Genomic DNA, 23,995 nt, shown 5'->3' with positions numbered 1-23,995 from the left:
GATTGGAGGATTAAAACCAAAAGCCACCTCATAGGTCTCCCGGTGGAGGCTGGCACGGGTATTGAACCTGCTCCCCAGTTAAGTTTATGAACCTGCATCATCAGCCAGTCGATTGTGCTACCAGGGCTGGTAAAACCCTGGATCATTGTTATTCTAACTTCCACAACGCATATAAGGCCCTCCCCCGCCCTCCTTTCGGAAAAGCTGACCACGACTCCATTTTGTTGCTTCCAGCCTACAAACAGAAACTAAAACAAGAAGCTCCAGCGCTCAGGTCTGTTCAACGCTGGTCTGACCAATCTGATTCCACGCTTCAAGACTGCTTCGATCACGTGGATTGGGTATGTTCCGCATTGCGTCCAACAACAACATTGACGAATACGCTGATTCGGTGAGCGGTTCATTAGAAAGTGCATCGGCGACATAATACCCACAGCAACGATTAAAACATTCCCAAACCAGAAACCGTGGATTGATGGCAGCATTCGCGTGAAACTGAAAGCACGAACCACTGCTTTTAACCAGGGCAAGGTGACCGGAAAATGACCGAATACAAACAGTGTGAGCTATTCCCTCCGCAAGGCAAATCAAACAAGCTAAGTGCCAGTATAGAGACAAAGTAGAGTCGCAATTCAACAGCTCAGACACAAGAGGTATGTGGCAGGGTCTACAGTCAATCACGGATTACAAAAAGAAAACCAGCCCCGTCGCGGCACGCAGGATGTCTTGCTCCCAGACAGACTAAATACATTTTTTGCTCGCTTTGAGGACAATACAGTGCCACTGACACTGGTGAACCCTCCCGCATCTGGACTGGCTACATAGAGGGGACAGCCATGATCAAAGGTGAGATGTCACTTGGTCGGATCAACGGGAAGTGTTAATAAAGAGATGCTTTACATTGAAATACACATAGAGATGTAGTAGTCCCAGAGTTAATGATCCAAGGTCAGTTTTGCATTTCACCTGATGATTATGATGACTGACTGTGTTAGAATAAAAAACAAGGCTTAATCATGCACTCTCTCTATCCATCTGTCTCTCGTCTGCAGGTATGTTTTGATGTGAAGAAGAGGAGCCAGTCCCGTCATCGCCACTGGGGCCCAAGGCTGGTTAGAGACAGAACCGCTAGAGCAAACTGTAATTGTGATGAAGTGAGAGAATATTAGGGTAGCACTGTAATTCATAATTATATGCTGTCTGCCTCTGTTCTTACCTCTTTCCCTTTGTCTTACACCTCTCTACCCACCTTGTCTTTCTGCCTCTTTTTTAAATAATGCACACTCATATGTGCATTGAAGTTACAGACTTGAAACTTGTATTTATAATATAATATTACAATTATAATATTCATAATGCATGTATTATGCATTTTAAAACACCTGGATAATGAACTTTCAATAAAGTGTTTCACATTCTCCTCTGGTTGAAATTAAGTATCTCATTGAAAATACTACACCTATCCTGTGTCCTCAGATTAATGCCGATGAAGGGTGTTAGACACGAATACGAAGTGTAGTGTACTGTTTTTTTCTGTATATATGAATTACAAATCAGCATTCACTTAAATCGTGTTTCTAGTCTATTCCATAGTTCATTGTGTAATCATTGATGTCCCAGGAGCAGGAGTGGTAAACACTGTTGAAGTGTATAATTGTAATACATACATGCAGACACAGCATCATTCAAAGACTAGAACCGCACCTTTATTTGCCAAGGAAGAGTTCATGATCAGTGAATATATTCAATGTACAGGCTACAATGTGGGGATCTCATTCGTGGTAATAACTGCATGTATATAGGACTTGCATCCTTGGTACAATAAAGTTATTATATTATACTCAATCCATAGGCTTCATTAATGCCATTCAGGCATGAAGTCGATACAACAACTATGATAGCTGAGGTTCATAGATAGGTTCTAAACTAATATTCATACCAAACGTTTTAGGGTCCATACACAGATTGGCTACATACTGTAATACATATAAGAAACAAAAGTTAGCAAATTAATGAATGACATGTTTATCGTCAGTCAGACTGGCGTTTCAGCATATCTATCTAAATGCTTACTTATGAAAATCCACATGCCTGTAATACACCAACAATCTTTGAAACCAAAGACATTTGAAATATAAGCAACTTTCTTTCAGAACACCTATCTTTCAACACAAATCCAAATAGTGGCTGTCTCAGGCTGACAACAGAGACACATTTGATGTGACCACCCTCCAGCACCAACAATCATTGGAACCAATGACATTTGAAATATAACCCACTGGGCAAACACTGGTTGGTTAAATGTTGTTTCAACATAATTTCCACGAAATTATATTGAACCAACATGGAACAGACGTTGAATTGACGTCTGTGCCCAGTGGAAAGTAACTTTCTTTCAGCATGGCTAAACACAAAATCCAAAAGGCGGCTGTTTCAGGTTGACAGCAGAGACACACTTGATGTGACCCTCCTCCAAATAGGGTAATATAAATTCTATTGTTCTTTTGAGACAAAGCATAGAAAAATATAATTATATTCATTTATTCTCAGTGCTATCAATAGATTGCATACAAAAATGGTCTGAAAATAATCATGTAATTTCCCAGGAAATTGCACATGCTAAATTGGGGTGATTGACCTCTCGGTCTTTAGTTCAACAACATGCTTTTCTCCCCTGCATGTGTGTGATAGGGCTTCTTAACCGACCAATCAGTTGCGTGCCTTCCGAGGTATGAAAAGACATGGACAGCAGCCATCCGATGCTGGCAGAGACAAACGTACATTAGCATGTAAATAGAAGCTCTAATAAATTAGGCCCAGATAAAGCAGCACTTCGAAGGGGCCAAGGCTCATACATATGGAATGGGAGGGGTGAAACAACAACAACACTCCAATAAAACGTGATGAAATATGCAGGGATTTTCACATTGTCGAGTGATTACTGTGTGGACGTGTGCCTGGTACAGTGTACGCCAGTGGTTCGTGTTCTTGGAGAGTGGGCCAGCTAAAACTGGGATATACAGAGAGAGTGAGCCATGCACATTCTCTCTTTATAAGTCTCTTCCCTTCTTTCCTATGCGAGCACGGGTGCTGGAGCGTGAACAAGGCGGGACCAAAGTTGGGGAAAATGTGAACTTTATGCAAATACTCTACTGTATCACAACGCTATTGACCAATCGAAGCTCACTATAGCTTCCAGCCCCTACTGGATTGGTTGTTGATACCTAGCACTAACTAGCCTGCTTGCTAGCTTGCTAACACCCACATGAGGGCAAAGCTAGAGTGGCTATCTAAATGAACATGTTGCGTGGAAATCCCCTCTAACTGAAGAACTTGGACTGAATAATATACTATTGCACTGACTTCACAGAATGATTCTGCTTTCACAGAATGACTCTGCTTTCACAGAATAACTCTCTGCTTTCACAGAATTACTCTCTGCTTTCACAGAATAACTCTGCTTTCACAGAATAACTCTCAAGCCCCTAGCTCTTAACTGTCAAGATTTTTGAAACCGCAAAACGAACCCATAATGACACAATGGGAGATTTGCAGTGGATATAAAATGATAAAATAATAGACTGAAAGCCACAATCACATAAGGAACCCATTTCACTATCCTAGAACACAGTTCTGGAAATGTCAACCTACTTCCGCTGAGAGTATACAGAAAGTCGTTCGGGTCCGCGGTCAAACGACCACCCCTTATCATGTATGGGTCCGCGGTCAAACGACCACACCTCATCCCAGTCAAACGCTCCCTAAAACACTTCAGAGAGCAGGCATTTCTAATCGACCTGGCCCGGGTATCCTGGAAGGATATTGACCTCATCCCGTCAGTAGAGGAAGCCTGGTTGTTCTTTAAAAGTGCTTTCCTCACCATCTTAATTAAGCATGCCGCTTTCAAAAAATTTAGAACTAAGAACAGATATAGCCCTTGGTTCACTCCAGACTTGACTGCCCTTGACCAGCACAAAAACACCCTGTGGCGTACTGCACTAGCATCGAATAGTTCCCGCGATATGCAACTTTTCAGGGAAGTCAGGAACCAATACACACAGTCAGTTAGGAAAGCAAAGGTTAGCTTTTTCAAACAGAAATTTGCATCCGGCAGCACTAATTCCAAAAGGTTTTGGGACACTAAAGTCCATGGAGAATAAGAGTACCTCCTCCCAGCTGCCCACTGCACTGAGACTAGGAAACACTGTCACCACCGATAAATCCACAATAATCGAGAATTTCAATAAGCATTTCTCTACGGCTGGCCATGTTTTCCACCTGGCTACCCCAACAGCTCTGCACCCCCCACATCAACTGGCTCAAGTCCCCCCCCCCCCCCCCGCTTCTCCTTCACCCAAATCCAGACAGCTGATGTTCTGAAAGAGCTGCAAAATCTGGATCCCTACAAATCAGCTGGGCTAGATAATCTGGACCCTCTCTTCCTAAAATTATCCGCCGCCATTGTTGCAACCCCTTTTACTAGTCTGTTCAACCTCTCTTTCGTATCGTCTGAGATTCCTAAAGATTGGAAAGCGGCCGCGGTCATCCCCCTCTTCAAATGGGGTGACACTCTAGACCCAAACTGTTACAGACCTATATCTATCCTGCCCTGCCTTTCTAAAGTCTTCGAAAGCCAAGTTAACAAACAGATCACTGACAAGGTCAGACAAGTGAAAATTATGGTCAGTAAAGAAAACTTTAAACTCGTCTCTCAATTCAAAAATTGTTGTCAATACTTTGCCCCTTGATAACCAGCGCACTTCTGTATGTTGTAAAAGCGTTACATGGTCGCTGCCCATATCATTGCATAGTGCAGAAAATACACGAGAGTTCAGAGGCCTTGCTTTAACAAAGTGAACCATTTTCACTGTAATGTCCAAAACGTCTTTCACGCTGTCAGGCATTCCCTTGGCAGCAAGAGCCTCTCAGTGGATGCTGCAGTGTACCCAAGTGGTGTCAGGGGCAACTGCTTTCATGTGCGTTACTACTCCACTATGTCTCCCTGTCATGACTTTTGTGCCATCAGTACAGATACCAACATGAGCAGCAGCTATGTTTGGCTACATACGGACCGTTAGTGGAATTCCCGCGAGAGAGTAACGGTTATTTGATATTCATTATTTGACTAGGCTACCTGTATTTGACATTGTGTTGTTATTTTGCTGAACACTAGATGGTTAAATGTTATTTTTGGCAGTGAAACAAGGCTACTCAGGCAAGAAAGAAACCTCACCCAAATGTATAGCCCCGTTAAAAATATAAATGGACTGTTAGAAAATGTGAAAAAAATATATATATATATTTTAATGTGAATCACATTTTTGTTTGGCGTACCTCCGACAGCGTTGCGTGTACCCCTGGGGAATACTTGAACACCCCAGTTTGGGAATACCTGCCCTGGAGCACACAAAAAAACATACATACCTCGGCCTAAACATCAGCGCCACAGGTAACTTCCACAAAGCTGTGAACGATCTAAGAGACAAGGCAAGAAGGGCCAACTATGCTATCAAAAGGAACATAGAATTCGACATACCAATTAGGATCTGGCCAAAAATACTTGAATCAGTTATAGAACCCCTTACCGATTATGGTTGTGAGGTATGGGATCCGCTAACCAACCAAGAATTCACAAAAGGTGACAAACACCAAATTGAGACTCTGCATGCAGAATTCTGCAAAAATATCCTCCTTGTACAACGTAAAACACAAAATAATGCATGCAGAGTGGCAGAATACCTGACCACTGTGACTGACCCAAAATTAAAGAAAGCTTTGACTATGTACAGACTCAGTGAGCATAGCATTGCTATTGAGAAAGGCCACCGTAGGCAGACCTGGCTCTCAAGAGAAGACAGGTTATGTGCACACTGCCCACAAAATGAGGTGGAAACTGAGCTGCACTTCCTAACTTCCTGCCAAATGTATGACAATATTAGAGACACATTTCCCTAAGATTACACAGACTGACAAAGAATTCGAAAACAAATCCAATCTTGATAAACTCCCATATCTGCTGGGTGCAATCACAGTGAAGAACAAACACAATTGTAAATACAACCCATATTTATGTTTATTTATTTTCCCTTTTGTATTTTAACTATTTGCACATTGTTGCAACACTGTATATAGACATTTGAAATGTCTTTTTTCTTTTGGAACTTTTGTGGGTGTAATGTTTACTGTTTATTTCACTAAGTGTTCATTATCTATTTCACTTGCTTTGGCAATGTAAACATATGTTTCTCATGCCAATAAAGCCCTTACATTTAAATTTTAATTGAATTTAGAGACAGAGAGAGAGATCATTACAACACTGTATATAGACATAATATGACATTTGACATGTCTAATCCTTTGGAACTTTTGTAAGTGTAATGTTTACTGTTCATTTTTTATTGTTTATTTCACTTTTTATTGTTTATTTCACTAAGTGTTTTTTTTATATCTATTTCACTTGCTTGGCAATGTAAACATAACATTTAAATTGAAATGTAATTGAGAGAGAGAGACAGAGCGAGAGAGCGAGAGGGACAGAGCGAGAGAGCGAGAGAGACAGAGCGACAGAGCGAGAGCGAGAGAGAGACAGAGCGACAGGCAGCGAGGAGAGACCAGAGCGACAGAGCGACAGAGCGAGAGCGACAGAGACAGAGCGACAGAGACAGAGCGAGAGAGACAGAGCGAGAGAGACAGAGCGAGACAGAGAGAGCGAGACAGAGAGACAGAGAGAGAGACAGAGAGAGAGAGAGAGAGAGAGAAGAGGAGAGAGAGAGAGAGAGAGAGAGAGAGAGGAGAGAGAGGAGAGAGAGAGAGAGAGAGAGAGAGAGAGAGAGAGAGAGAGAGAGAGAAGAGAGAGAGAGAGAGAGAGAGAGAGAGAGAGAGAGAGAGAGAGAGAGAGGAGAGAGAGAGAGAGAGAGAGAGAGAGAGAGAGAGAGAGAGAGAGCGAGCGAGCGCTGGTCCCAATCATAATAACAAAGTAGAATTCATTCAGGTGACTCGGCGTCGTGATCACAGAAAGAGACATACTGTAACCTTATAATTAACAAGGAATGCATGAGACCTGCCAGCCTTAACACACTCAACGTTCCCTGCTTGTTTCTTCTGTGCTGGGGTTCAAAGATATGCAGTGAGTCTGTGAAACTGACAACTGCACCGCAAAGCTGCACACTAGAAATGGGTATACATAGCATATGGCCCACGGGTGTCTGCCAAAGAACATCATCAACACACATGGCAAAGCATGACAGAAATCCATAGGCTCGGGTCCATCCATGCGACCATTGTGTAAGTAGATCTGCGACTCTCGTCTCAGGGAAGGGTTGACAGGGGAGATGTGTTGTACGGTGGATTTCCAATCAAATGTTGAGAAGCTGTCAGATATGAGGTATCCTTTCCTTCAGTCCTCCTAGCACTGCATTCTGCCAGCCAGCCCTGACACACTATTAGCAGGCCTGTATGCCTCTGTCAATGGAGGGCAGTACTCCAGAAGACACAAACCTCAGATAAGGCTTAAATCAAGAGAGAGAGGCTAGCATGGAGACAAAGACAGCAAGGGCCCTCACTCACTTTTTCACACTGTGATGAGCACTAAAACGGAGAAGCTAGATTTCTTTCCCGTCTCTCGCTCTTCTCTCTGTTCGTTCACTCTCCCCTCCCCCCGCCCCCGCCCACACCCCTCCACCAACTCTCCCACTCCCAGAAACACCCTTTGGCCTTTCCATGTATGCGTCAGCATCCTAGAGTGCCATCGACTCTTCTGGATCCCCTTTGTCACATTTGTGCACGTCTTTTTCAACTTGGCCGATGCGCAAAGACTGGTGGAAGTCACATTGACTAGACAGCAGACAGTAAGCACTTGACAAGGCACAGTGTTAACACAAGCACGCGCACACACACACACACACACACACACACACACACACACACACACACACACACACACACACACACACACACACCACACACACACACACACACACACACACACACACACACACACACACACACACACACACTGAAGATTAATGTCAATGTTATGCATTTCATGTAAACAAAATAGCTTATCATCATTATGTTACATACCAGTATCCTTCATCTCAATAACATGCACCACATTATGGTGACGGACGAGTAATTAACAAATCATTAACAAACTGAGTTTGGGTCGATGGTTTACTTATTAATAAAGCGTTTTCTAATTGGGGTTTGGTAACAGATCATGTTGCAAGGGAAGGCAACGATGCATAATGATAATGACACTGTTTAAGGATAATGTAATGATGTAGGCACGATGGGAATTCAAATTCAACTGACAAAACTCCCTAGCAGCCTCCCATGACCCCATTTCCATAATAATATGGTTCCCTAACTCATGTCACTGCATAACCCATTCATAGACGCCAACTGCTTTAGTGTCTATTGACGATAGTATCTTCTGGCTGGGGGCATTTTGTTAAGATCCCCAAAGCTCATTCTGAATGTAAAGACGCATTGCTTATGTTATGGTTTTGGAAACATAGGGAACCTATTTTTCATTTCAGCAAGAAATCATTTTCCAAAAAACAAAAGGTTCAATTACTACACACCTTTATAGGGTTAGGGTTAGTGTTCCCACACGGCCATGTTACATCGCTTGTTATGGAAGACACACGGAAGATAGGCAGCCACCTGTGCTAATTAGCTATCTAGCATGCTCTGAACACCTGTGTGTAAGCTAACTGGGGAGGAAGTGTAGTCGGTCAGCTGGAGGCACACAGCTGGTGGATCTGTGCCAAACTGCTACAGTAAGTGTATATTTTTTATTTGAGCGATTCCATCAGACTGATATGAAAGATAAGTGGAATATCAGCAGATGTTTCGAAAATCGTTTCGCAAGCAATGATTATTGACGTTTCTAAACGTTTGAACTACACATTGTAGTTCACGCTCAGCCAACCGTGGGCGAAGCTAACCACTGAAAACCCTAGGGATAATAAGAAGGGTTTGGAGTGCTAGTCACTGCTCTGACATTCATGTATGGATGTGTGTTTCTGTGTGTTTGTATGGGTATATACAAACAGTCTACGCTCAATTTCCATGAAGAAACAGGATAAATAGTTTCCCCTTTATTTTCTTTCCCCACTTGTGTATTTTCCTTGCATTCAGAGGACAAAACAGCAGCTCCTTCCAGATCACACAGCTGTACATACATGAATTTTTTTAATTTTAATTACATCCTAATGAAAACAAACAACACACAGGAATACTTCCACATGTGAACAGATCAGCTTTCCACTTTGCGGTTTGCCAGGCTTTTGCCAAGCGGAGAGAGAGGAGGAAATGAGATACATGGGAAAAAACAACACCGCAGGGCAAGGACAAACTGTTTACCTTGTAAACCAGCGTGATGACCTGACGCAATTTGAGCCGATGGAAAACACAGACGTCGTAGAGGGCCGACACGGCCAGCACCGTCACCCCTTGCTCCTTCCACAGCATGCTGCAGGCGGCGCAGCCCAGGCTGCCCAGGAGCCAGGCCCCCAGCCTGCAGGGCCCCGCAGAGCCCCCTCGCAGGGTGCAGTGACGTACGTAGCACAGCAGCGACAGCAGGAAGAACAGAGCAGCGCCCACGTCGGCCCGGCCAACCACGCCCGCCACTGCCTCTGTGTGAATGGGGTGCGAGGCAAACAATAACCCAGCTAGGAGGCTCCACAGGCCCCCTCCAAGCAGCAGGCGGGCCAACCAGGTGAAGAGGGCTGTGACTGCCCCATGGAGGCCCACATTGACTAGGTGGTAGCCCCAGGGCTCCAAGCCGCCCAGGGCATGGTTGAGGCGGAAGGAGAGGGTACACAGGGGCCGGTAAGACTTGTGGCTGCCGCTGTGGGTGAGCAGGGTGCCCCAGAAGTCATCGTAGAAGATGTTGATCCACGGGGTCTCTGGGAGTAGGTCCTGGTTAGTTTTGATCGCACGGCTGTGGGGAGAAGGACAACAGAGGGGTTAGAAGGTGTATGTGTAATGATCCTCATGCTTATGGATAACCTGATCAAGAGCAACGCCACCATAGTACTTGGGTCTTTTCAGTCAATTCAGTCTTCACTGTACTATGACATTCAGTAGAACTGCAAGGACTGAAAGACATGTCTAGATTTCTATTAAACGCAGAAGTGGTCATTTATCATGCCCCAAAGAAAAGAGCTTCAGAAAGAAATCAGTTCACCTTGAAACCTGCTCATGCTCAGAGACACAACCAATCACAGTGAGAGATGAGGTACATGTAAGGATGTGTGATCAAACCTCTGAGTGACCATCTCAGCTTCTCCAATTTGACCACCTGGGGCCTCAATCCAGTTATACCAACAAGACCAAATGCCACAGGCAGTGTGTGTCCTTTCTCCTGATAAACTATGGATGTATTGTCTCCTTTTTAGCTGTTTTGGAGACCTAAACAGCAGTAGTAGGCTATGCACTGTAGTATACTTTGGCGTATACAAGAACTGTACACAGCTTTAAAGTTGTGTAAATCTCCTTTGAGAGTGTGGTCATGTTTCCTCCACCAACAGGAGTGATCTTACTGTGTGGACTCAGGGGCCAGGGAGGAGCATGCTCCACACCCTTCACCAAAAACAAATAAAGCAAACGAGAGATAGAGGGGGAATGCCATGTTGGCGTAATGGAGCGTGGGGAGCCAGGGACCTGTCAATCACAGCTAGCCTTGTGTTTAGCAACGGGTATCTCACACACAGACACACCACACTGGGGGGGGGGGGGGTGAGAGAGCGAGAGAGAATAAAGCAGGAGGGACTAGAGAGCAAACTAGAAAGCAGTGGATAGCAGGCCATGGATATTCAGTGTTGAGGGGCCATGGAACGCCCATGGAGAGACCATGCTGTCTGTGCATTTCTGTACATGTAGTTACCCCACCACAGGGCAGCCCTGGCCTGGGTACTGTACTATCCCCTCTCCCGATGGATGGGGTCGAGCCTGAGTGTTTGACCCTGGTGGTCATACATCAGCCCCAAGCTGTGTGAGGGGTGGAAGGGTGTGCTATTTGCCCCCTACCGGAGCAGAGAGTGTCTGGGTATTTGTCACCCAGCTCTGAGGTGTTGTCTGGCTCTGGCAGTGAGACAAGGCCTTGACCCTGTGTGTATGGGAGGCAGGGGGAGCAGGAAGGGAGGTGATGGCAATGTAATGAGTCTCTTTAGAGAGGAGGAGATGCATTATAACATAGAATGCATCATTTAAAAAAGTGATGGATGGGATATGACACATGTGATAACACACAGAGAGCTCCAGGTTGTAATCAGTCCCCATGGCAAGCTCAATTAGCACACACAATTAGGTGTGGAGCGAGGAGAGGGAGAAAACAGGCACACACTGCACAACACACTAACAGACTGAGACAAACAAGAAATTCAAAGAAAGAGGCCACGGCGGCAGATGAATCAAGCTGAAATTGATCTATGGGTCCATTGATTTTGTTAAAAACATAAAAATGATTTATTTGTCTTACTACTGCAGCATTTGTGTTGCTCTGAAACCTAGAACTTTTACCTGACATTGTCCTATTGAATAGTGTAGACGCCAGTAGCAACCATCTTGCACTGACCCTTAATATGATTTTACCAGAAAGCAGATGGGTTTGTTGGAAAGGGAAAGGGTGTGGAGATTGCAACCCACAACAAATTACCAAATAAACGACTTCTGACAGGGCGAGGAGAAATAGCCCGCCTTATGATGGATCTGGGGGGAAATTAATACAACTAACCTGGCCTATGTGGAAGTGGGGAGGCAAGATAATCAGCCGGGGATATTTCTATATAATAGAAATGCATGACATGTCAGTGAGCAGATCATTAAGTTTCAGACCTGGGTTCAAAACTATTTTAAATAATGTCATATACTTAAGCTGGGCTTGACTGAGCTTGCCTGGTGCAATGGAACCAATAGAATGGTTGCAATAGTGCCAACCCTGCCCATCTGGACCTCCAAACAGGCTAAAACAAACGCTGAAAGTATTTGATAGATTTCAAATAATATTTAAACGTAGATCCGATGGGTTTTTCTGGGGCTCCAGGCAGCTCATCACTGGCAGGGTTAGGCCTCTCTCTTTGGTTCATGCCAGTTTATGCCAGTTTATTTTCTCTGGCCCATTTGTCAAGTGAGATCTTCACTCCACCACAAAAGGCTCACATCAGCGGTATTATGGTTCAATTACATCTTTAAACCATTTGGATGACAAGTGTGCCTTTTTTCCATTGCACATTGCCGTGGAGACAGAAAGGACAGATACAATATATATTGCTTCAAAACACACTCCAGCTCTGGCACCAAAATAGAAGGCCAGAAACCAATGCCAGTCCATCAAGTCTCTCTGAAGCAGTCATAGATGCCTGAATCACAATGCAAATGTTCAGCTCTCAGATTGCCTTCTTCTTGAATGTTAGAGAGGCAGGCGAGCACCTACACCACTGGGGTTGACAGGCACTCTAGGGGGAGAGGATAGAAGAATGTGGAAAGAGAGAGAGGGGGAGAGGGAGGGGGTCGTCTAACCCATGTCTCCTTACCCACCACTGTTCCAAGTGGATGTCAACACATTTGCATGATCATGTGTCCAATGCAATCCAAGGCCATTCATTCATTAATCCTGCATGGCTGCGTGGGTCCTGATCACCACAGCGCATCCAGCCCCATTCAGCTCTGGCTAAAGGGCCTGCCGGGCCTGCCTGCCTGGTGGAGTGGAAGATTGGGTTTCTGTGGCTGGGCCCCATCCTTCTGGGAAGCTGGCGGTAGCAGGACCTCTCTGTGCACTGCAAACCTTTTCCAGCCGGGACCGCATTCCTTCCGCCAACACCATGCTTTATCCGCCTGCCTGCGTGGCGACTCCCAGAGGACCGGCAGTATCATGTGACCTCTAACAAGCTAAACCCGAAAAGCACTACCTCCCACTCCCATCACCATCGAAGACTTCAACTCTGTCCGAGCCAAGTCATGTCTGCACCCAATCTCTAGGAAGAGTATCATGTGACTCAATCGGTCAGATATTTGTTTCCTTATCACTCTGCCTTGTCAAAGTGTTTGCACAGAGTCTGGTGCATTTTTTATGTACAAAATATTTGTAGTGAAACTTCCGTTTCAAAAGGAGGGTTCGTCGAAAGCTCAAGAGATACAGACAGGGCAGGCAAGTCAGAAAAACATCAACTATAAAGGATGTAAGCTCAAAGAGGAAACATTCTAAACTTTATGTAGGCCTAGTATGTAGATAACTTAATCCTCCAGACAAGATGGTACTCATAGTGATTACTACGGTGGATCTAGACAAAACCCAAATGCAGCAGTGTTGATAGCAGCTCGCCACCCCAGTGTTTTGACCAGAATAGTGCATTGAAATAAAGGCGTGTGATTCACCCAGAAATAAAAACAAACCCAGTAAAGTGTATGGTGCTTATATCAAAGCCGTGACTAACCCTCCTCACAACCTCCAAATTCCCTCAATGAGGAGGATCACTTTCCCTTCAAACAGGCTCAACATTAAAGAGACAGCAACAGAAAACATGGCTACCACAGCTTTATACACAGACTATACTAAACATTAGGAAAACCTTCCTAATATTCAGTTGCACCGATTTAAAACAAAATGTACCCTCTGAATGGCACACAAACATAATCCATCTYTCAATTGTCTTAAAGCTTAAAATCCTTATTTAACCTGTCTCCTCCCCTTCATCTACACTGATTCAAGTGGATTTAACAAGTGACACCAATCAGGGATCAAAGCTTTCACCTGGTCAGTCTATGTCATGGAAAGAGCAGGTGTTCTTAATGTTTTGTACACTCAATGTATTTTGTAACTGTATTTTTGCAAAGAAGTCTACAAAATGGTTGTTTTTACTCTGTCAGTCATCAAATATTGTGATATTAAATATTATCTCTAGTTGTTGACAGATACTGATGCAGCTAAGCTTTGCTGTAGGAAGTGGTACCTTCAGTGTCCTCATCCATAGGAAATGGTCACTGTGGTAATTCGCATTCAGTATCATTCAGTATCATTCAGTATCATTCAGTATCATTCAGTATCATTCAGTATTCCTAGAAGAGCTTGACATGTGAATAAATCAGTCGGGGTTAAACAAATAGGGCTTACACCATTCCCATGACAACAGAAACCCACATTAAAAGACCATCTGAAACTGAGAATTGATTGACTTTTCCATCTCCTCTCTGGGAGGAAGAGGGGCAGAAAAGGCCCAGGAGCGGTCAGAGACAGAGATGAGATGAGATAATAGAGTTGTGATTGAAAGCCAGAGGAATATAAATCCACATCTTCCTTTAACAGTACCATTAGCCATTTTGGGATGGTATGGTGAATCAGATCATTCTGAGAGCAGAAGCCAGATATGAGGACAGATAGTCTTCCAAAGACTGAAGAAACTTGCAGATTAATGACTATGCTAATTTTTCCAGTGTGTTTCCTTCCTCTAATAAATGACAGTTGAGAATGAAGGGTTTCACATCAAAACAACTACACATCGTCTTTGACAGGAAATGTTAAGATTAAAAGAATGGAAAGATGACTAACTACTAGGTAAAACCCTTAAATAGCCTACATAAATGTAACTTTAATCATGCAGCATGCTATCAGAGAGACAATTGTAGAGAGGGAGAGCAAGGACCGAAGAAAGTGACATTTCTCAGAACATATTTTTCTATTTATGCCAGCATGTGAAATGAAGGAAAACAGCTCTGGCAGTTGGGAAAAGTGATGTCGTCTATGCCAAGTACGTGTCATCACCCTGCTTCAATATCTGAAAGGAACACAGACATATTTTGCGAATGCCTACTGAGGCTTCAGGGTTGTCCATTCAGCTTTTCTGCCAGCTCCTTTGTCTAATGTCTCTTCCCATGGGCATGCTAGCAGGTCAATAATAGAATAGTACAATACCCTCATGGTGCCAATTTGAGTGATTTCTCAAGGTTGGCAATCTTACTCTCTTTTGATAACAACACAAATGTAATTCATTTTGTACTATTGAGTGCTTTTGAAAACTGATTCGGTTTGTAAAATCCTGACAATACATACAATATCTGTTAAGGAAGTGTAACATGAAAATGATATTATTATATAAGAACATGAGAGAACATATGTGCTAGTGTGAAAGTCATCTATCTGATTGAAGATGTTAAAATTTAGAAGTCTCTTTCACTCAGGGAAAAATAAAAAGCTCAAAGTCAGTCACAGGGGTAATTTGCCTAGAGAAAGATTTGCMGAGAGAGAGAAAAACCTACTCCTTTGTGTCATTGTTACAAATCACTTCTTAGAGAAACACACTATTAATGGGACATGTCTGGATAAGAATATGCCAAATGTTCAAAATCATGTCTCAGCGCTATTAAATACTCATACAGAGGTATAACTTCTCTGAGAAACAGCTGGTTTGCGTCCCATTCATATTCAGACAACAATCATAACAGATCTCGTTGTCAACAGACACCTTGATCAACAAGAATATCTCCTGAGTTATCACGACCATTCATTTCTGCCCCACCCAGCTAAACCCCAATTATTATTTTTTTTAAATGTATATGGCCCGCTGGCAGCCGACTAGAATAAATGTCAGCCTGGTCTCAGATATGTGCCATCTTGTGCAGTTTAACTGGTTAAGATGGACTCGCCTTGAGCTCTGTTAAAACATTGCAGGTTTTCTCGTGTTTTTCTCAAATGTTGTTAATCAGTTTGTTTCGTGCATTACTATGTATACCTGGGTAGAACAATTGGAATACGAATCGCTGTGTACTCACTGTCCACCCGACCTCCACAAATTCCCTGAACAGTGGGATAGCTTCTTCGGTGAGGCGCCTAGCTGCTTGGGAGTCCTACTGGAGAGTAGGAAGCGAATACGCCAAAGGATAGGTAGACGTGGCGGGGTCTTAGTGAGTTTAAGACGCCGGGCGACATTCATCTCCAAGCCGACACCAAAAAGCCTTTCAAAGATCTTTATTGGACACTGAACAAACTGGAAACCGCATTCCCGGAGGCAGCGTTCATTGTTGCAGTGGACTTTAACAAAAGTAACTTGAGAACAGTGCTCCCAAATTATTACCAACACATCGACTGTCTAACTTGCGGAAATTCTAGTTTCGACCCCTGCTACACGCCTTTTCGACACGGGTGTAAGGCCCTCTCCCGTCCTCCTTTCGGCAAATCCAACCATGACTCCATCTTGCTTCACCCTGCCTACAAACAAAAATTCAAGAGGCTATACAGTCAGTAGAGTAGAGTCACCCCATCAGTCAGCCAGGACCACCAGGCTATACAGTCAGTGGAGTAAGTAAGACACGTCAACCACGCCAGTCAGCCAGGACCACCAGGCTATACAGTCAGTGGAGTAGAGTAGAGTCACCCCACAGTCAGCCAGGACCACCAGGCTACAGTCAGTGGAATAGAGTAAGAGTCACCCGCCCAGTCAGCCAGACCACCAGGCTATACAGTCAGTGGAATAGAGTAGAGTCACCACGCCCAGTCAGCCAGGACCACCAGGCTATACAGTCGTGGAATAGAGTAGAGTCACCACGCCAGTCAGCCAGGACCACCAGGCTATACAGTCAGTGGAATAGAGAGATCACCACGCCATCAGCCAGGACCACCAGCTTACAGTCAGTGGAATAGAGTAGAGTCACACGCCCAGTCAGCCAGGACCACCAAGCTATACAGTCAGTGAAATAGAGTAGAGTCACCCACGCCAGTCAGAGCCAGGACCACCAGGCTATACAGTCAGTGAATAGAGTAGAGTCACCACAGCCAGTCAGCCAGGACCACCAGGCTATCAGTCAGTGAAAGAGTAGAGTCACCACGCCAGTCAGCAGGACCACCAAGGCATAACAGTCAGTGGATAGAGTAGAGTCACATCGCCAGTCAGCCAGGACCACCAGGCTATACATCAGTGGAGTAAGAGTAGAGTCACCACAGCCAGTCAGCCAGGACCACCAGGCTATACAGTCAGTGGTGAAGTAGAGTCCGCCCGCCAGTCAACCAGTCGCCAGGACCACCAGGCTATACAGTCAGTGGTAGAGTAGAGTCACCCCGCCAGTCAGCCAGGACCACCAAGCTATACAGTCATTGGTGAAGAGTAGAGCACCCCGCCAGTCAGCCAGTCAGCCAGGACCACCAGGCTATACAGTCAGTGGAGTAGAGAGAGTCACCAGCCAGTCAGCCAGGACCACCAGGCTATACAGTCAGTGGAGTAGAGTAGAGTCACCACGCCAAGTCAGCCAGGACCACCACAGCCTATACAGTCAGTGGTGTAGATAGAGTCACCGACCCGCCAGTCAGCCAGTCAGCCAGGACCACCAGCTATACAGTCAGTGGTGTAGAGTAGAGTCACCCCGCCAGTCAGCCAGGACCACCAAGCTATACAGTCATTGGTGAAGAGTAGAGTCACCCCGCCAGTCACCAGCAGCCAGGACCACCAGGCTATACAGTCAGTGGAGTAGAGTAGAGTCACCCCGCCAGTCAGCCAGGACACCAGGCTATAACAGTCAGTGAGTAGAGTAGAGTCACCACGCCAGTCAGCCAGGACCACCAAGCTATACAGTCAGGAATAGAGGAGCAGTCACCACGTCAGTCAGCCCAGGACCACCAAGCTATAAGTCAGTGGAATAGAGTAGAGTCACCACGCCATTCCAGCCAGGACCACCAAGCTATACAGTCAGGGAGTAGAGTAGAGTCACCCGCCAGTCAAGCCAGGACACCAGGCTATACAGTCAGTGGAATAGAGTAGAGTCACCCCAGCAGCAGGACCACCAGTCATAACAGTCAGTGGAGTAATAGAGTCACCACGCCAGTCAGCCAGGACCACCAGGCTATACAGTCAGTGGAGTAGAGTAGAGTCACCACGCCAGTCAGCCAGGACCACCAGCTATACAGTCAGTGGTGTAGAGTAGAGTCACCCCGCGCAGTCCAGCCAGTCAGCCAGGACCACCAGGCTATACAGTCAGTGGGTAGAGTAGAAGTCAACCCCGCCAGTCAGCCAGGACCACCAAGCTATACAGTCATGTGAAGAAGTAGAGTCACCCGCCACAGTCAGCCAGGACCACCAGGCTATACAGTCAGTGGAGTAGAGTAAGTCACCCCGCCAGTCAGCCAGGACCACCCAGGCTATACAGTCAGTGGAGTAGAGTAGAGTCACCCCGCCAGTCAGCCAGGACCACCAAGCTATACAGTCAGTGGAGTAGAGTAGAGTCACCCGCCAGTCAGCCAGGACCACCAAGCTATACAGTCAGTGGTAGGTAGAAGTCACCCCGCCAGTCAGCCCAGGACCACAGCTATACAGTCAGTGGAGTAGAGTAGAGTCACCCCCAAGTCAAGCCAGGACCACCAGGCTATACAGTCAGTGAGTAGAGTAGAGTCACCCCGCCAGTCAGCCAGGGACCACCAAGGCTATACAGTCAGTGGAGTAGAGTAGAGTCACCCCGCCAGTCAGCCAGTCAGCAGGACCACCAGGCTATACAGTCAGTGGAGTAGGTAGAAGTCACCCCCGCCGTCACCAGGACCCCAGCTATACAGTCAGTGGAGAGTAGTCACCCCGCCAGTCAGCCAGGACCACCAGGCTATACAGTCAGTGGAGTAGAGTAGAGTCCACCCGCCAGTCAGCCAGGACCACCAAGCTATACAGTCAGTGGTGAAGAGTAGAGTCACCATGCCAGTCAGCCAGGACCACCAGGCTATACAGTCAGTGAGGTAGAGTAGAGTCACCCCGCCAGTCAGCCAGGACCACCAAGCTATACAGTCATTGGTGAAGAGTAGATCACCCGCCAGTCAGCCAGGACCACCAGGCTATACAGTCAGTGGAGTAGAGTAGAGTCACCCCGCCAGTCACCAGTGGCCAGACCACCAGCCTATACAGTCAGTGGAGTAGAGTAGAGTCACCCCGCGGTCAGCCCAGGACCACAAGCATACAGTCATGGTGAAGAGTAGAGTCACCAGCCAGTCAGCCAGACCACCAGGCTATACATCAGTCAGTGAGTAGAGTAGAGTCACCCCGCCATGCAGCCGGACCACCAGGCTATATCAGTCAGTGGTGTAGAGTCACCCGCCATCAGCCAGGACCACCAGCCTAAACATATAGTGTATAGAGTCACCCCGCCAGTCAGCCAGGACCACCAGGCTATACAGTCATGTGTAGAGTAGAGTCACGCACGCGCATCAGCCAGGACCACCAGGCTATACAGTAAGTGGTGTAGAGTAGAGTCACCCCGCCACAGCCGTCAGCCAGGACCACCAGGCTATACAGTCAGTGGTAGAGTAAGTCACCCCGCCAGTCAGCCAGGACAAACAGAGAAGGTTATGTGGTGTAGCTCATGTGCCAAGCACAGCAACCACTGTGGCCACCGTTAAATCCCCATTGTCAGGGATGAATAGTTCCTCCACTCTTTGACACGTATGATTAGTGAGATTATAATAGAAGCCTCAGACAAAACCAGCCTTGAGAAGCGTGAGTGTTATACAAATCAGGATCCTTTTCAATGCATCCATTGTTTGATAAGTCAGAGGGAAAAAACATATTTACATGAATTACACACAGCTAAACTCMTAAAATACAGGTTAAAGAAGACCCACAATTTGATGTGATATCTTCTACATACCACGATGTAGCGAGAAGCACCAGCTACACAAATGAAGTGCTGGGTGTTACACGTCTCTCCTCGGACAAGGGTAAATGACTGCTGTGCGACTGGAGGGTCAAGATACAGGACATGGACACCTATAGATCACAGGGCCAAAGTCAACAAGAGCAATGCTCAACCTCTACGAATTTCCTTCTTCTCCCATTTAGGCTATACACTCATATTCACCTCATTCCATATCCTTAGGTCAGAAACTCAATGCTGTGGCATAAACCTCCAAGAAAACGGAAAAATATACTGTAGGTTGATATTTTTTTTATAAGCATCCTCTCTTTTCTAGAACCCCCAAATACTATTTTGACTGTATACCTAATAACTGTAGCATGCTCTAACACAGTAGTAGCTGTCTATCCCTGCGAGGGGTTATTTGCAACGCTCTGTCAGTACAAACACAGACTCACTCCATTTCATGCAACAGTAGATAAGCAAACAGGGGGACACTGGAACAGACTCAAGCACACAGCATTGCTGCGCTGTTTTAGTTCAATGGACAACATCGCCTGCTCCCTAGCATCCCGATCAGTCCTTTGTACTAGACTGGGACGGTCCCATTGGGATGTGCTCTGCATCCTGATCAGTCCTTTGTATTAAACTGGGACGGTCCCATTGGGGTGTGCTCTGTATTCTGATCAGTCCTTTGTACTAGACTGGGACGGTCCCATTGGGGTGTGCTCTGTATTCTGATTTCAGTTCCTTTGTACTAGACTGGGACGGTCCCATTGGGGATGGTGTCTGGTCATCCTGATCAGTCTTTGTATTAAACTGGGACGTCCCATTGGGGTGTGCTCTGTATCCTGATCAGTCCTTTGTATTAAACTGGGACGGTCCCATTGGGGTGTGCTCTGTATCTGATCAGTCCTTTGTATTAGACTGGACGGTCCCATTGGGGTGTGCTCTGTATCTGATCAGTCCTTTGTATTAGACTGGGACGGTCCCATTGGGTGTGCTCTGTATCCTGATCAGTCCTTTGTATTAGACTGGGACGGTCCATTGGGTGTGCTCTGTATCCTGATCAGTCCTTTGTATTAGACTGGGACGGTCCCTTGGGGTGTGCTCTGTACCTGATCAGTCCTTTGTATTAGACTGGGACGGTCCCATTGGGGTGTGCTCTGTATTCTGATCAGTCCTTTGTATTAGACTGGGACGGTCCCATTGGGGTTGCTCTGTATCCTGATCAGTCCTTTGTATTAGACTGGGACGGTCCCATTGGGGTGTGCTCTGTATCTGATCAGTCCTTTGTATTGACTGGGACGGTCCCATTGGGGTGTGCTCTGTATCCTGAATCAGTCCTTTGTATTAGACTGGGACGGTCCCATTGGGGTGTGCTCTGTATCCTGATCAGTCCTTTGTATTAGACTGGGACGGTCCCATGGGGTGCTCGTATTCTGATCAGTCCTTTGTATTAGACTGGGACGGTCCCATTGGGTGTGCTCTGTATCTGATCAGTTCCTTTGTATTAGATGGGACGGTCCCATTGGGGTGTGCTCTGTATCTGAATAGTCCTTTGTATTAGACTGGGACGGTCCCATTGGGGTGTGCTCTGTATCCTGATCAGTCCTTTGTATTAGACTGGGACGTCCCATTGGGGTGTGCTCTGTATCTGATCATCCTTTGTATTAGACTGGGCCGGTCCCATTGGGGTGTGCTCTGTATCCTGATCAGTCCTTTGTATTAGACTGGGACGGTCCCATTGGGGTGTGCTCTGTATCCTGATCAGTCTTTGTATTAGACTGGGACGGTCCCATTGGGGTGTGCTCTGTATCCTGATCAGTCCTTTGTATTAGACTGGGACGGTCCCATTGGGTGTGCTCTTGTATCCTGATCAGTCCTTTGTATTAGACTGGGACGTCTCATTGGGGTGTGCTCTGTATCCTGATCAGTCCTTTGTATTACACTGGGACGGTCCCATTGGGATGTGCTCTGCATCCTGATCACCATGGAGAAATAAGCGCAGGGCAGCCTGGTTAGGCAGCTATGCATCCTGATCACCATGAGAAATAGCGCAGGCAGCCCTGGTTAGGCAGCTATGCATCCTGATCACCATGAGAAATAAGCGCAGGGCAGCCCTGGTTAGGCAGCTATGCATGGTGTAAGGGTGGTTGCTGGGGGTGAGGTGTTTGTTGCATCTTGGCGGTACTGTAACAGACTCATCGAGAGCAGAAACACAGCAGGGCTGTGATTGATAGGGCTGTTGGAGTGCCCCTAGCCCTATGACAGAACACTTGTTGGCTTCACTGTCCAGGGTTGGACGGAGTAATGAAGGAAAATGTTCAGCACTCAGCTCAGTTCTGTTTAGTCAAACGGGAGCCACGGATGGCAAATACATGTTCTGCGAGCAGTTCAACTTTTCACACATGGAAATCTTGCATTTTGTAACTGCATTGCGTAGTTGAGCTTCTTCTGAAAGCTATAAAGACCCTTTTAGTGTACAGTAGCAGTTCCTCTGTAAAGTGATAGTTATAGCTAAAACACTTTTGCTTCCATTGAGCCAAGTTAGGGTGTTCTTCAGTACAACAATCCTTTTTTTGTAGTGCCTCTTCCAAGGTTAACTTTCAAGTTGTATGTAGGTTATAGCTTGCCTAGCCAATCTCAGCCAGGCGTGAGAGCCAATTACAAACCTGCCAGTGCAGAGCAGGCTGGGTGATATACACCCAGATTATTAACATCCCAGAAATCTGTCAACGAGCTCCTGACTCCGGCATAGAAAACCGGAAGCTGTTGGGATAACACAACATCATGCACTCTCTATCCGTCCCTCTCTCTGTATCTTTCCTCTCTACATATAGCCCCATCCCCATCCCACCTCTCTCCTCTGTCTTTGGTGAAGTATTGTGGGTAGACAAAAGTCAGTGGTTTCCACTGTTGTGTCTCAGGTAGTTTCCTTCAGGGTTAATCCACTTCCTGAGGGTTTAATTCAACATCAGTCCTTTGTATTAGACTGGGACGGTCCCATTGGGGTGTGCTCTGTATCCTGATCAGTCCTTTGTATTAGACTGGGACGGTCCCATTGGGTGTGCTCTGTATCATGATCAGTCCTTTGTATTAGACTGGGACGGTCCCATTGGGGTGTGCTCTGTATCCTGATCAGTCCTTTGTATTAGACTGGACGGTCCATTGGGTGTGCTCTGTATTCTGATCAGTCCTTTGTATTAGACTGGGACGGTCCCATTGGGGTGTGCTCTGTATCCTGATCAGTCCTTTGTATTAGACTGGGACGGTCCATTGGGGTGTGCTCTGTATCCTGATCAGTCCTTTGTATTAGACTGGGACGGTCCCATTGGGGTGTGCTCTGTATCCTGATCAGTCCTTTGTATTAGACTGGGACGGTCCATTGGGGTGTGCTCTGTATCCTGATCAGTCCTTTGTATTAGACTGGGACGGTCTCATTGGGGTGTGCTCTGTATCCTGATCAGTCCTTTGTATTAAACTGGGACGGTCCCATTGGATGTGCTCTGCATCCTGATCACCATGGAGAAATAAGCGCAGGGCAGCCCTGGTTAGGCAGCTATGCATCCTGATCACCATGAGAAATAAGCGCAGGGCAGCCCTGGTTAGGCAGCTATGCATCCTGATCACCATGAGAAATAAGCGAGGGCAGCCCTGGTTAGGCAGCTATGCATGGTGTAAGGGTGGTTGCTGGGGGTGAGGTGTTTGTTGCATCATTGGCGGTACTGTAACAGACTCATCGAGAGCAGAAACACAGCAGGGTGTGATTGATAGGGCTGTTGGAGTGCCCCTAGCCCTATGACAGAACACTGTTTGGCTTCACTGTCCAGGGTTGGACGGAGTAATGAAGGAAATGTTCAGCACTCAGCTCAGTTCTGTTTAGTCAAACGGGAGCCACGGATGGCAATACTGTTCTGCGAGCAGTTCAACTTTTCACACATGGAAATCTTGCATTTTGTAACTGCATTGCGTAGTTGAGCTTCTTCTGAAAGCTATAAAGACCCTTTTAGTGTACAGTAGCAGTTCCTCTGTAAAGTGATAGTTATAGCTAAAACACTTTTGCTTCCATTGAGCCAAGTTAGGGTGTTCTTCAGTACAACAATCTTTTTTTTGTAGTGCCTCTTCCAAGGTTAACTTTCAAGTTGTATGTAGGTTATAGCCTTGCCTAGCCAATCTCAGCCAGGCGTGAGAGCCAATTACAACCTGCCAGTGCAGAGCAGGCTGGGTGATATACACCCAGATTATTACATCCCAGAATCTGTCAACGAGCTCCTGACTCCGCATAGAAAACCGGAAGCTGTTGGATAACACAAACATCATGCACTCTCTATCCGTCCCTCTCTCTGTATCTTTCCTCTCTACATATAGCCCCATCCCCATCCCATCCCAC

The 23,995-nt window shown here is 46.0% G+C and overlaps 1 protein-coding gene across 2 annotated transcripts in view; it reads right to left on the bottom strand.

Moving 5' to 3' along the window:
• LOC111962607 (protein O-mannosyl-transferase TMTC2-like) overlaps positions 1 to 23,995 on the bottom strand; it is a 165,602-nt gene that overhangs the window by 71,591 nt on the left and 70,016 nt on the right. For both annotated transcript variants that reach the window (XM_023985818.1, XM_023985820.1), the window contains exon 2: positions 9,370 to 9,949. In XM_023985818.1, coding sequence (XP_023841586.1) covers positions 9,370 to 9,949 — 580 coding nt within the window. The remainder of the gene's footprint in view (positions 1 to 9,369; positions 9,950 to 23,995) is intronic.

The sequence above is a fragment of the Salvelinus sp. IW2-2015 genome, linkage group LG4q.1:29, assembly GCF_002910315.2.
Source record: "Salvelinus sp. IW2-2015 linkage group LG4q.1:29, ASM291031v2, whole genome shotgun sequence".
Taxonomy (NCBI): Eukaryota; Metazoa; Chordata; class Actinopteri; order Salmoniformes; family Salmonidae; genus Salvelinus; species Salvelinus sp. IW2-2015.
This window is presented reverse-complemented; position numbering and strand designations above follow the sequence as displayed.